This window comes from Oryctolagus cuniculus, chromosome 5 (assembly GCF_051225735.1).
Source record: "Oryctolagus cuniculus isolate XC-2025 breed Fujian yellow rabbit chromosome 5, ASM5122573v1, whole genome shotgun sequence".
Taxonomy (NCBI): domain Eukaryota; kingdom Metazoa; phylum Chordata; class Mammalia; order Lagomorpha; family Leporidae; genus Oryctolagus; species Oryctolagus cuniculus.
This window is the reverse complement of record NC_142871.1, coordinates 3,366,177-3,381,122: the sequence shown is the minus strand read 5'-3', so window position 1 is coordinate 3,381,122 and position 14,946 is coordinate 3,366,177. Positions and strand designations below refer to the sequence as shown.

Sequence of the window (14,946 nt, the reverse complement as noted above, 5' to 3'; positions counted from 1 at the left end):
GGCGCCCCGACCGGGACTAGAACCCGGTGTGCCGGCGCCACTAGGCGGAGGATTAGCCTAGTGAGCCGCGGCGCCGGCCTGTTGCTTTTACTTTAAAATCTACTTTATCTGCTAGCAGTATGGCTGTTTCTTCTTTCCTTTAGGTTCCACTTCCATTCCCCCACTCTCAGACCTGTGTGTGTCCTTAGGAGCACAGTGTCTTGTAAGCAGTGCATAGTTGGATTCAGTCACTCTACCTCTTCAATTGGAGAAGTTAGTCCATTTCATGCAAGGTAATTGTGATAAGGTCTTGCTACTGCCAGCTGGGTCACTGCTCTCTACTGTTGTCCAGCTGGGTCACTGCTCTCTAGTGTTGTCCAGCTGGGTCACTGCTCTCCAGCCTTGTTGTGTTTTCATTCCTTTCACTTCTCTTAAGATCTTCATTTGTGATAAAATGATTTGCTCTAGTGGTCTGTTTTGATTCCTTGCTGATGATTTTTGGTAAGTCTATTACAGATTTTTTTTTTTGCTTCATGTTTGGTATGATGTTTACAAAAAATCTTTTTGGGGCCAGCGCTGTGGCACAGTGGGTTAATGCTCTGGCCTAAGGCGCCGGCATCCCATATGGGCGCTGGTTCGAGGCCTGGCTGCTCCACTTCCAATCCAGTTTTCTGCTATGGCCTGGGAAAGCAGTACAAGATGGCCCACCCAAGTCCTTGGGCCTCTGAACCTGCGTGGGAGACCCGGAAGAAGCTCCCGGCTCCTGGCTTCGGATCAGCGCAGCTCCAGCCGTTGCAGCCAATGGGGAGTGAACCATCAGATGGAAGACCTCTCTCTTTTTCTCTGCCTCTTCTCTCTCTGCCTCTCCTCTCTCTGTGTAACTCTTTCAAATAAATAAAAAAAATCTTTTGGTTATTACAAACTATTTTGAAATGTTAGCAGCTTGACATTAATTATAAAGATGTGAAAAGAAACAAATAAGTGATAAAAATAGTAGTAAGGAATTCTATACTTTATTTTGAACTTTTGACTATACATCTTTTGTATGACCTGGGTCTTAACATATTAACATAGTCATTTTAATTGTGTTGTAGTCATCCTAGTAAAGATGTGAATGGTGTAGAAATCATGTTTACATTAGATCATGCCTGCTTTTTTCTACAATTCATCTCACTAGTGATTTTTTACTTTGGTATTTTCTTCTTACCCATTAGCATTTCTGTCAGTTGATTACTATTAGCATTCCCTGTAAGATGAGCCTAGTGCTGATAAATTCTTTCAGATTTCTGTCTGGGAAAGTCTTGCTCTTTCCTTCATAACTAAAGGATAGCTTTGCTGCCTACGTGATCTGGGTGGGAACTTTTGTCCTCCGGTGCTGTGAAAGTCTCACCCTGCTCTTTTTTTTTTTTTTTTTTTGATAGGCGGAGTGGACAGTGAGAGAGAGAGAGAGACAGAGAGAAAGGTCTTCTTTTGCCGTTGGTTCACCCTCCAATGGCCGCCGCGGCTGGCGCACCATGCTGATCTGAAGGCAGGAGCCAGGTGCTTCTCCTGGTCTCCCATGCAGGTGCAGGGCCCAAGGACTTGGGCCATCCTCCACTGCACTCCCTGGCCACAGCAGAGAGCTGGCCTGGAAGAGGGGCAACCGGGACAGAATCTGGAGCCCTGACCGGGACTAGAACCCGGTGTGCCGGTGCCACAAGGCGGAGGATTAGCCTATTGAGCCGCAACGCTGGCCTCCTGCTCTGTCTTTAGGCCTGTAAGCGTTGATGTGTCTGTAGTCAGAAAAATTGGAACACTTGTGTTGTTTCTTTCCTCTTACAGCTTTGAGAAACCTCTGTCTTTGACACTGGAGAACATGGCTATGTCATGAGACAGGATTGAATGTGGTAAATCTGATGGTGACCTCTGGCCTTCTTGGACCTGGACAGTTGTATCTTTCTCCCCTTGGTAGAGAATCTCTGTTAGTGCCTCTTTGAATATACTTTCCACACCTTTGACTTCTCAAGTCCTCTGAACTTAACAACTTGGATATTTGCACTTTCAGTGCTGTCCCAAAATTCTCATAAGCTTTCACCTTTTTTTTTTTTTTTGCTTTTTGCTCCTAGACTGTATATTTTCACCTGACTTCTTTCAAGTTCACTGATTATTTTTTCTGTTTGATCTATTTTGATACTGATGCCTTGCATTTTAAATTCCACTAATGTACATTTCATTTGAAGGGCTTGATTTTTAAAAGTTATTTCCGCCTGTCAGGTCTGTTGGAGTACTGAATTGTTTGACTGAGTTCCTCAGAACAGCTATATTGAATTCTTCATCCTAGCGTTTGACAACATCAGACCCAAGTGGCTGGATTCTGGCACCATGTGTTTGTTGGATGAGGTCATGTTTCCCCGAAAGTTCCCAATGCTACTGGCCTGCGATGTCATCGTGCACTGCAGGATTGGTTATTGGTTCCATTATCATAATCTGGCTTCATTTGTGGCTGCCCTTCCAGATATGCTGAACAGCTCCTTATTTTCTCCCAACCTGTGGCTGCTTTGCTACCTGAGCACTAGATTCTTCCCTCAGTCGGGTTTGCTACCAGCCCACTGTTGGTGTGTTGTTGCTGTCTCTGCACTACAGGATGCTGCAAGCCTAGACCTTTCCCAGATCTGTCGTTGGGGTTTGCTCAGATAAACTGTGGAAGTATCTAAGAAGAGGTAGCCCTTCCCTGCACACCTCCTTCTGGGGCAGGCCTGGACAAACAGTGCACAATGCTAGATCCCACTCTGAGCCCACAGTCCATTGCAACCAGCACTGCATGAGGGCAGGATCAAAGCCCACACTGTTACTGTCTGTAGGCTGCTGATGTGGTCTGGAAGCCCAAAGCCATTTAGCCAGTCACAGCTCACACTGGGTGGCATACAATCCCAGTCAGTTTGGACAACAGGACTTCACTTCAACTGGGTCAGATGCTCCTTCCATTGTCACTGGCCTGGGGACGGTGACCATGAGAATCTTCCTAGCGCTGGCTCTCACCAGCCCAGCACTGAGTACCAAGACCCCGTCTTGTAGTTCCTTGCTGCCTGCCCATGGTTGGGGAAGGGTGATAAAGGCAGTTTAAACAGGCACAACTGGGTCTCACCACAACCAGATCCTGTGCGATCTCACAGGTAAACACCAGGCTGTGTGAGGGTGGTAGGCACGCAGAGCAGAATGAGCCAGTCTCACGGCGCTGTGGGTTTAGTGCTGGGGCTGGTCCAGAGGATCCGCTGCGGGCACTGGCCTGGCTTTATCACATATTCAGTCTCTCAAGACTGGGCCTGACACTCTACCTCGCTCTCCAGAGGCTGCAGGCTTGCTCTGCTGCCTTGAAGAGACTGGGAATGGGTGGCAGAGGGGTGGTTCCATGGCTGCCTGGCTAAAGGGGACCTGTTGACTCGTTCTGGAGATGGGAGCCATAAAGCCCTGTGCAGAGGTCAGGTTTTGATCATGGCAGGCTTAGTAATGTGTGTCAGGTCTAAGCTCTGAATGTAATTACCCTCCTTCTCCAAAGGAGGGGGCACGGTGTCCCTTTTCATGGTGTGGTGCCTGGAAGTGGAGGAGGGGTGACCCGGGGACGATCCTTGTTTTCATCAGCACCTCGTTCTTATACTAATTAGGGTCTGCAGGCTCCACATGGTGTCTGGTGCTCTCGTGAAGCTGAGCTGGTGCAGGCACAGCTGTTCAGAGTGGAATCGTGGGGAGATGACCATCGCAGCATCCAAGCCTCCATCTCCCCACCTCCTTTGTAAGGAAAAAGCTCCGATGTAAACCACATCGTTAACCATGAATACCCACAAAAGCTTGTTTTCTCAAGATCTCATCTACTGTCAACTTCAAAACCTTGTTTTCAGTGTGAAAAATGGATTGCTATTCCTTTAGTTCCCGAATCTGCACCAAGGCAAAGACCGTGAAGGAGGATCATCAGAGAGAAGCAGGTGCCTTGGGATCAGGATCTTGACACATCCCTCTGTGAGTGCATTAGTCAAGATGGGACGCTTGGAAACCGTGGTGGGGCAAGTGGTACCGTGAAGCACTCCAACACGCAGTCGCAAACAGACACGCACTCTCGGAACCTGGCAGGCCTGGGTGCCTACCCCTGCTGTCTCACTTCCTGGCGGCTCAGCCTCTGAGTTTCAAGTTCTTCATCTTTACAAGAGATTTTATGCTTGAGCCCACGAGCCTTGTACTGAGGCTTGGTCTCCAGGGTGGCACCACTGAGAGATTCGGGGGTCTTTAAGAGGTGATGAAGTCATCTCAGGGATTAATGCTCTTTCCCATGGGAGCTATCTCTCACTATAAATATATAAAATTCGTACTTCCCTTACACACACACACACACACACACGGTCTTCCTGCCACGCGTCCCTTACCAGAAACCCAGCAGATACCAGCACCAGGCTCTTGGATTTCAAGCACCATGAGCCAAAACGAATCTCTACATTTTAACTAAATTATCTAGTCTCAGGAGTTCTGTTGGAGTAAAAGGAGTAGCCTAAGACAATGGGCGGTATTATGAATAATTCACAGGTACAAGCAGGCTAGAGTGCCGGGCAGGTGGTAATGCTCAAGTGTGTTCCGTCCCTCATCTCACTCTGGGCATGCTGCCCATCACAGCCCTTTCCCCTAACACAGGAGAGGAGAGGACCACATTCAGGACGAAGCGTATCACCAACTGGGAGAAAAGGTTCTCAGAGGAAGCAACATTTGAGCTTCTGAGAGTGGTCTGGCTTGCATCGTGAGGGTGCGTGGCTGGGAGACCACCTACCGGAAATGGCAAAGAAGGCATCTTGCATTGTCTGGAGGGAGTCTGTACTAAAGACAGTCAGGTCCCACCCCTAACACTTGTGACCTGTCATAGTCAAAACCCAGAACACAAAAGAAATGGGGTTTTCTCATTCACAGCTTTTTTAGTCAATGCAGGTTTAAGCAGGTAAATTGTACTTTCTTAAAGTACATAAAGACCTGCAGGTTAAAATGTTTGGGTCTTCATGTTAATGACTCTCATGTCCCAAGGACACCATCTTGAGGGTTCTATTTATTTAGTGACACAAACATCAACTTTAAATCTCACGTGAATGTGTACAATTACCAGTTAAAAATTTGGAAGCTGCTATTTCAAACCAATGCTTAATATTTTTTAGTCACTTTCCCGTGCTTCTTACACCAATCAAAAAAAGTCTCAGTCTCTTGTGGGAGGCATCTCTTCTGTTTTTGATGGTGGGTGCGTCAAGAGTGTGGGAAGAGGAGAGCAGGGCGTGAGGAACGTGCTTCTGTTTGGTTTCTGTCTCACCAAGCTTAGATCATTCTTAAGAGACCAGTATCTACTGTGTATTATTTGAAAAAATATATAGCTGTCTTATTAAATGTCTGGCCTTCTGGTCTTCCAGTAGCTATGGCCAGACAGGCACAAGCGCGTAGGAAGCACTAGCAACATGCCTGGAGGCTGCATGAGAAGTCAAACCCCAAGCAGCAGAAACTCTCCTCCTGCCTTCCACTCCCCAGCTCCTCCCCTGCACCCCTTCCTTCCCCACAGTAAGCTGTCCATGTGTTGGACAAGTGCTGCTTTTGGGTCAGGAAACAGATCTGATGAAAAATACTGCTATTCTGAAAACGCTTGAGACATAGTAAAGTTGGGGGAAAAATAAAATGTATACATTATGAAGATGGTTTGACTCAAAATCAGCTTTATAGGGTGCCAATCTACAGTTCTAATTACCAAATAATTTGATGTATAGATGAGCTCATGGAATTCATTTTTAACACAGTAAGCATTTCCATTGCCCAGGAAATGAGCCTTTTTTTTTTTTTTGACAGGCAGAGTGGACAGTGAGAGAGAGAGAGAGAGAGAGAGAGAGAGAAAGGTCTTCCTTTTGCCGTTGGTTCACCCTCCAATGGCCGCCGCGCTGCAGCCGGTGCATCGCGCTGATCCAATGGCAGGAGCCAGGTGCTTCTCCTGGTCTCCCATGGGGTGCAGGGCCCAAGTACTCGGGCCATCCTCCACTGCACTCCCTGGCCACAGCAGAGAGCCGGCCTGGAAGAGGGGCAACCGGGACAGAATCTGGAGCCCCGACCGGGACTAGAACTTGGTGTGCCGGCGCCACAAGGCAGAGGATTAGCCTAGAGAGCTGCGGCGCCGGCCAGGAAATGAGCCTTTAGCAAAACCCCTGTCTCTCACAGGTCCAGTGTCACACATCTAGGGACCACTCCATTAGTGAACATCTGGAATTTGATTTTGAGACTCTACATCGCCCTTCTAACTCACAAGGCTGTGGGCAATTTACTTATCAGTGTAACAGGTCTTTATTCCAGTAAACACCTGGGGTTTTAACCCCCAAGTTTAGCTCTAGTATGTGTAAGGAGGGATCTGGAGACACATGGAATCCTTTTAGCCTTAAGTATGCATCACCATTTGCATGTCCTCTTGATGGCGAGCAGAGATAGTCAAGATGAAAGTCTGCGAGCAGACTTCTAAAGATGAGCCGTGAGTCCAGCTATCCCTGTGCACGGGTTAGGTGCACCGTCCACCACAGCAGGAAGAGCCCCGACACGCGCACAACAGACGTGCACACAGCAGTCTCCTGCCCACGCGCACTCGGGTTGTGGCTGCAGCAGCTGGGCAGGCTAGGGAGCCGCTGGGGCCACCTGGGTCCAGAACTTGGTGATGCTGCCTTTGTAATTGGAAGCAATCATTCTAAAAATCACTGCTTCCCCAGAGAGTCTTTGACCTTTAACTTTATATAGTGAGGTCAGAACCTGACACTGGTGCTGTCTTGTCCAAGCACATGAACTCACGGTTAACCTGGTGTCCTCTGGGCAAATAAGGCCAGGAGGGTTTTCAATGAACTTTTACAAAATGTTTCTTATCTTCCGCACGAATGAGAGCAAATGATAAACGTGAAAGGTGGTATTTTAAAAACTGTATTCAATTATTCACACCAAAGGATAGCCATTAAAATTATGAACATTTCTAAATATATTTCATGTATCATACATATATATATTTTATATGTATAATTACATATCAACAAAGGGCTTCTCACTGCTCTAAGCATGTTAAGTAAATAGAAATTTTGTAATATAACACCCATATATGCATATATACTGGCTGTTTGAAGTATGAATTTATTTACAACTTGCCTAAGTTATAATAAATGGTTACTGTTCTATTATACAAACATAACAGCAAAGGTTTCTTTTAAATACAAAGACTGCAAATGAATACATGAAAAAATTACACACATGTACAATATTTATAATTTATAAATGCAAAGTTAAGACCTCTTTAAATTATTGCACTTGCGCATTTTACAAAGATTTGTATATGTCTATATAAAATCATCTTTTAAAATTTGCTAACTCATCAACTATAATAAAGTTGGATACTGTGAACTTGAACTTCTTTGTCCTTCCAAAAGAGAGCCCGTTACAACTCTGGACACAGATCCACGGACTCTGCAAACCAGTTCGTCAGGGCAGATGTTTCTGATAGCCCACGGCCTGGATGATCTGCAGCCACGGTTGGTCAGTAAGGAGCGCTTGGGCAGCAACTCCGAGATGCTTGGTGTGGATATAGGACCTCTCTTGTTCATGAGTTCATGGAAAGAAAGTCACCTTGTCTTGTCAGAAATAATCAAAATGCTGCATTTGTACAATTTTGGTAACTGTTTCACAGTGTTTTGGGCAAGCACATAATTTGGAACAGGTAGGGGCATTGTGCAGCAATGCCTGCTATGGAGAAATCTAGTGTATTGTAATCGCACGCGGAACGAACACAGCATACACGCCACACAGCAGACCATATGGAAAATCAGATTCCCGCACGCCGTTTACAAAAGCTACTTGAGATACAGAACAGGACTGGGCGTTGAACTGACTGAAAACAAAACACAACACAACAAAGGTTGCAGGGCCCATGATCTAATGATATTTTAGGTGGGCTAGAGTATTAGAGATACACTTTTAAAAGTTAACTTACATCAGGAATAAAAACTATCCACCCAAACTTCTGCAAATATACAGTACTTCAAAATTATTAGTGGAGAAATGAAACACTAAGGGATTTCCCTACGTGACAAACCCCGGGTGCGGCTGTTCACTGCTGCCTGGGCGGCGTTGTTCTGTGCGTGCCCGGAGCCACGCTCAGGCCCGCACCTTCAGCGACAGTGTTCTCGCACCCGCACCTTCAGCGACAGTGTTCTCGCACTCACTGTTAACAGCAGGCAGACCCTGTACAGCTCGGAAGGAACTGCTCTCCACTGTTAGGTCGAGAAGAGGAAAGGCAGTGACGCTTGCTTTCTTGCATCTTCTTCACCGGGAACCACACCACCACTGAACCGTTTTTCCTTCTTGTGCTACTGTCATCGTCATATATGACGTATCCAATGCTTTAGACAACCAAGATATCCAGCATAAGAAATGACGGGAAACAGAAACCTGTGTACTGACTTGGGTACCATTAGTTTAAGCTTAATAAATGTTTAAGGAGTCAGAAAAATTATGTGGATAAAAACTTAAGCACATGTAAAAGTATAACAGCCGTGTGCTGACAAGTGTGGTAAAACAATGCCTCAGAGCTTACTCAAGCTGATTTACATTTTACAGTGATTTTAAAATCAGACTAGAGCTTTCAATAGAAGGGACCACTAAAATGACTAACTGAATATTGTCTTTAAACCTTAAATCAAATTGGTGAAATATAAAAAGCAAACACATTTCAACCATATAAACAAAGAAGTGATTTTCAGACTCTAAATCATGCTTATGTACCTGAACCCAACACAATCGTTTCATGACCAGTGTCACAGTTCTTAGAAATTCTTGCAAAGGAGACTGAATCTGAGGTGTCCATTAATAGTTGATTATCATCAGGGTACACATCAGTGAAGTAAAATCAGGTACAGAAGTCTGACGAGGAGAGAAGGTCTTATTCTTTCAGGTTGATACAGCTGACCAGGAGTGTGTCCCCTTAAATGTGTTCTCAGTTATAGTTAAGCAAGAAAAGCAAAATAATGGGTACATGAATAGAGAATATTAAAAACAAAGGCACAGCTCAAGGCATGGTGAATAATTTAGTCCTATTAAAGCTCAAACCTTAATTTTGAGTTAAAAAGACCAGAAACACAATACTCATAAGTAAACCTATGGGGGGAAAAGCGGGTATCTAAGGATCTATGCATCTCTGGGTATCCTGTACAAACGTATCTAGTGAATATGAACACATCAGTAAAGCAAAATTCACTGGGACTGTCCACAATGAAAACTTCAGGAAGCATGCTAAAAAGAAGAGACCCACACTGGGCAAATCTACCTCTGCTTCTGTTGCTGTGGAAGTGGGGTGGGGGAGCAGCGCTCTAACTCCTGCACAGATCCGCTCCCCCCGGGCATCGGGAGGAGGGCGACGGGGCTGGATTTCAGCCTGGGCTCTTGTCCGGCAGTGGTGTCTCATGCAACAGCTCACAGTCCCTGCCCGACTCAACGGAACACTTTGGACCACTGGTGTCCACATCCACTGTGTTTCCTTTCAAGTTTTTAGAATGAACTTGTCGAGTCTGCTACTCTACTACTCATTAATAAGATGCTTCCGTTTTTTTTTTTACAGATTTTCTTCCACTGCTTGAATTCAATGTTTCTCATCATTGTTGGCATACATTTATATTTCCAAGAACATTTCTAACTTTAAAATATATTCACGAACTCTGAAAAGATAATGCGATAATTGCATGGAACCATAAAACTTGCCTATTATACATCAGTGTGCACCATATAAATTTCTGCAAAGTGAACATTCTACAGTCACAGTGGGTTACCAAATTTAAACTGGACACAGAAGATGTGGCTCAATGTGAAATATATCACCCTAATGAGAAGCTCATCAAAACTTCCAGTAGTCAAAACAAAACAAAACCAAACCAAACACCCTCCTTCCAGGATCTGGGAAAAAGACAAGAAATAGGACTCTAAAGTGTGCATTCTAACTATATCTACCAAAAATGCTGCACTTTTCCCCACAAATTATTAATTAAATACCACTACACCCTGGACCGTTTTTAGTAAATCCAGCACATGGGGAAAGCCACGTTAACAGTTTTCACTGGAATGTGTTCCTGTCGTGACAGAGTTTCACTAATGAGTCCACGCAGGTGCAAAGCAGAGGTCAGGTCACTTGGCGTGTCTGACCACATCAGACTGAGACAGCTTTTTTGTAATCGTCTCATCAGAACAGCAGTTTTAAAAGGCAAGCATGGCCAAGAGAGTCCTACTTCTCTGACTGTTCTGCACAAAGGAGAATTCCTGCAGCTGATTAAAGAAAAAATCTTAAATGCTATTCCTTCTCCTGCAATTCAGCCTCTAAGTTAAATTAGATGACTGGATTAAAGTATGGGATTCACTTTATATTCGTGGGGATCCAGTTTCACAAATTTATGTGCAGAAAAAAAATACGCTGCTATATGACAATGCATACAAAAATCCCGCTTTGTAATCAACTCCTTATCAGGCAACAGATGTTTCCTAATGCAGAGACTTTGAAGAACAGGGCTGATTCTCACTTTTCATATATGTTTGCTTCCCTATGCCTCTGTGTGTCTCTGCCAGTCTCCCACACATATGGGTGTATATCTCATATATGTACATGCACGTGTATGTCTATGTACATACATACGTGTGTATCAAATATACATCTATGTGTTTCTACACACATTACATACATACGTGTGTGTGTGTGTGTGTGTGTGTGTGTCCAGCCACAGTGGTATACCTCTCTTTTGTAATGCATTCTACCTCATAGCCTGCAGTTCCAATAGCAAATGGAGCTTCATCTAGGGAAATGGCAACGTTCAGAAGCCCATAATGAAACTGAACACACAGTGTTAACTTTAAAATAAGAACAATACTGATGGACAGCCAACTCTGCTGCAACATAAATAAATTGCTGCAGAAGCCTCCAATTTAGTTTTGTAAAGCCAAGTTCATGAGTATCACTCTGTACAACACTGAATATGTAGAAGCAAACTGTAAAAGTTAACTTTATCAGTTTCCAGCCATGTGCATTGTGATGGGCTGTCTGTCAAGGACTGTCTTGTCACTTCTTGAGATTCTAAGTTCTTCAGGTTGGAAGTAACCAGTTAGAAGTTACTGCACCATCGTACCAAGCACCTGTGACATACTAACACGCACTGGAAGTGACTGCCCAATCATCTTTGTAGGCAGGGGTCCGGAGTATCGGTTTTATGCCTTTTCACAACATTTACAGTGCACAGTCATATCAGCCGACCTCCAAGTTACACAGGAGCACCAGCCAGACCCCCGAGCTCTATGTGGTGTCTGCTCTGCGGCAGAGTGAAGAGGGCAGAAACCCGGGGCAACAGGACTGCACTGCTGCTCCCTCCTGCCCTGAGGTCGGAGCAGCCGCCACAAACACAGCACAGCCAGACGAACTTACAGGAGACTGAACTTTATGGTCTCAAGTGATTTTGAGGGAAATATATGGTCTTTTAATTGAATAATGGTTAGATTTAACCTTTCATTTTTGAATGAGTCTAAATTTCTGCAGTGACACAAAGTAAAAATATAAAGGAATCATTATTAAAAATTCACATTTCACATCCATAAGACTTAATGGTTAAAAAAAGTATATGCCTTGCTTTTATTTTGTTCTTTATGCAAAAGTTTCAGTCAATTTGCGAAGACTACAGTGAAGAAAAAAACAACGAAAAAAAGTTCTCGGACAGTTTCTGGATTGACACTTGAAGTGCTGAGAGTTGCCGTGATGTACACCTGCTTCTCTTCTCAAAAGGGTAGAAGTCTACTTTGCTTATGGTGACATTGATGCGTCTAAGCCCTTTGGTACAAACTCAAACAACTCCTGTCTGCCTGCCTGAATTCCCCGGGCTTTGAAACAAGGCTTTTTCCCATCCCTGCTTGCTCTGTGGCTTCAGGGACGCCTGTCCTGGACTGCAGGCTCCGACTCACCACCACAGGTGGCCAACAACAAACCCCACCATGAAGGCCACAGAACACAGCCATGACAGTACCATTCTAACCCCCACTCGGAAGAAACCATGAGAAGTACCCTTAGGGATCGTTGTGTCCATTTCCGTGATGGCCTCAGTGACGTGGGCCTGTTGGCAAAGGCCACTGTGCAGAGTCCCTGGATCCACGGGGCCAGCTGACCTCAGAGTCCGGGGGCCGCTGGGTGTTCTGTCTGCGATGCCTTCCGCTGAGGCTGGCAGCAAGTCAGCTGCCTGACGCGTGTGCCTGATGTTACCATCTTGAAGAGCTTTGCACCCCACGTACCAGGTGTAGGTTCCCCCTCCCTCCCCCCAACAAAAACAAAAGGAAAGAAAGTCAAAGAAGCGATGGAACTCCAGGCGGACGAGGCCCTGGGCCGCAATCAGTCCTCCGTCTTCCCAGGACAGGGGTCGGGGGCCGTGGCTGGTGATGAGATCCACAGCGCCGTCTCCTCTCCTCGGATCACCTTCTCCCACTGACTGAGGTTATCCCTAGGGATGGAAGACGCAGTGACAGGTGAGGCTGCAGACAGGAGCCCTGGGCCAAGCTGTCCTGGCACAACCCAGCACAGCAGCCCTGCCGACGGCCGGGCAGGCGCTCTCGCTCTCCCGCCCAGGGCTGGCTGGGTTGGTCTGTTTTGCTTCCTTAAGGAAGACGCGTGAAGTCAGTTCGACAGCAGAGAAAGCGAGCACAGAGCTTGGATTTCTGCTGTGGCAGAGCCGGCCAAGGGCAAGAAGATCCTTCCTGCACGCGCTCTGCTAGAGAACGCCTTCCCCGAGGGGAACTCCTACAAATACGACAGGATCTCTGTGAAGTCCCAGTATTCCTGGGGTCAGCCTTCCAACCAGACGAGGAGAGGACGGGGAAACCGAAGCCAGACAGGTAACAGAACGGCTTCAGTTTCTTTTTTGGAAGAAGGTAGCAACGTTACTTTTAATTAAAGTTTCCCCCTCTTCCATTTAGACAACAAACTGCGATTGAAGCTGAGGTCCTGTCCTAACAAGCTCCCCTACGAGATCTAACTACCCTGTCTTTTTATAAAGAGTATGGAGTAGGGATCTTTGTGACAAAAACCAAACCAGTCTTCTTGTTCCCTTGTGGTGCGTGATTGACTTGAAGAGTAAATGCTGCTCACATGTACGCGAGCAGTGAGCTGCAAGGATGCCAAGGCTGCGTGATTCCTGAAGGCCATGGCCGCTCTGCCTTGGTGGCCAGCTCTGGGTCACGGGCAGTGGGACGCAGCCTGGCCCAGGAGATAAGGCCTCATGGCAGAGATGTGATGGTCACAAACCTTAGGACAAAATGCATGCAGGCAGATACAAGAAAGGGGAAAGGATCCCCCAACCCTGAGTGGTCTCTGGATAGACACCCTCTGGTCAGCTGGACAGCTGACCCCCTGCAGTGTCAGGCCCATGCTGCCACCTGTTCTCTCTGTGCTGTTGTGAAGACAGGGCGAGAACAAAGTGAGAGTCAGTGCCCAAGATCCCTCTTTGATATCAGTCAGACCCAGGAGAGAAGCTGCCCTTGGGGAAGTCACTCAGCTAGGACCTCCCACAGCCCATGAACAGCACAACTCAATACTTAGGCAAACACACGGCCCATAGGATTCGGACATCCATTGTAAACGGCAGATAAAACACACACAGCCTCGGTCAGGATGAAGAGCAAAGCTGTTGCTTTTTTTTTTTTTTTTTTTTTTTTTTTTTTGGTAACATGACAGCGTGGTGTCTGGTACGTACCTGCATGCCTTAAGCAGAGGCTCGGTGGGAGGCAGGATTTGGGTGAGGGTGGTGTAACAGGGAATGGCTACAGCATTGTAGAATCCAAGCTGCCTCCACACAGAAACCAGGATGAGAAACAACACCGAACGTTAGTGGTCACAGAGGCACCTGGGTATCCTAAGTGAATTTTCTGTCTGAGGTCTAACTATAAAATTAGATGCCTTAGTTTGTTTGGGAAGGTGATTGCTACAGTAGAACATTTTAAAGTGGATTAAAATATATCCTAGAAATAAAACACATACAAAGCCTGGGCATATTACAAAGTTCATACTCACTGAAATTTCAAACCCAATGCATTACACAGATGCTACTCACAGATCGGTCCTGTCGTAATCCCAGTCATGCTGCTGTCTCGGTCAGATTTAGCGCTCTCCCGGACATGGTCAACTCAAACCTGCTCTCGCTCACACGCCTGCCTCCTCCGAGCTGACGCTCAGGAAGAACGTGGGGATTTCTGTGTGACACTCGACCCCCCACCTACTTTGGTTTCCACTCATTCCTTGGGTTTGGAACTACAGCAAAGGTCACGGTTCTCTTGGGTTATTGTTTTCTCAGTATATTAGATTTCACAGTTTAACAGTCTACAGCACTTTAAAGATCGGTGACAGGACGTTTTATCAGGAATTCTGAGTCACTGTGCACATACATGATGCCCCCTGAGACGGGCCTATGAGGAGCAGATGTAACCAACTGTTGGTGAGAGCACACGGTCCGGCCAGCTGTAATTGACTGCCTAGCTGTTCCTAATATGTACAAAACAAAACAGCGGTCCTCCATGAGGAGACCCCAGACCTCGGCTGTCCAACTGCTTTACAGAACTGAACTTCAATGAGATGCGTCAAAGGAGAGAGGAGGATCAGAGCTGCCTCTCCTGCCGCCAAGGCCATGGTCACGATGATCCTGCTAGGGTGGTGTCTCTACATCCACACCTTTAACTTCCTGGCCCCCCACAGGCTTTCTTATTGTGACATTAGCAGACGCCAGGGGCGTAAGATTCTAAGAACAAGAAAATCACTGCATGGTAGAGATGTCACTGTTAAGGTGAAGAACAATTTCACAGTAATCAACAATCTAGAAGCGATGTGGTAGGTAAAATATTAGTTGACCACATAAATATTTAATTTAAAATTATCTTATCTGTAAATGGACTTGG

The 14,946-nt window shown here is 46.0% G+C and overlaps 1 protein-coding gene across 11 annotated transcripts in view; it reads right to left on the bottom strand.

Moving 5' to 3' along the window:
• Positions 1-6,905: 6,905 nt before the first annotated feature.
• PDE10A (phosphodiesterase 10A) overlaps positions 6,906-14,946 on the bottom strand; it is a 645,525-nt gene continuing 637,484 nt past the window's right edge. For 9 of the 11 annotated variants that reach the window (XM_089332463.1, XM_070073294.2, XM_089332462.1 and 6 more), the window contains 2 exons: positions 13,752-13,840; positions 6,906-12,503 (listed from right to left, as the gene is read on the bottom strand). In XM_089332463.1, the coding sequence (XP_089188589.1) occupies positions 12,395-12,503; positions 13,752-13,840 (198 nt within the window). In that variant the 3' untranslated portion in view covers positions 6,906-12,394. The remainder of the gene's footprint in view (positions 12,504-13,751; positions 13,841-14,946) is intronic. The other 2 variants (XM_089332461.1, XM_070073291.2) reach the window with 1 other exon arrangement.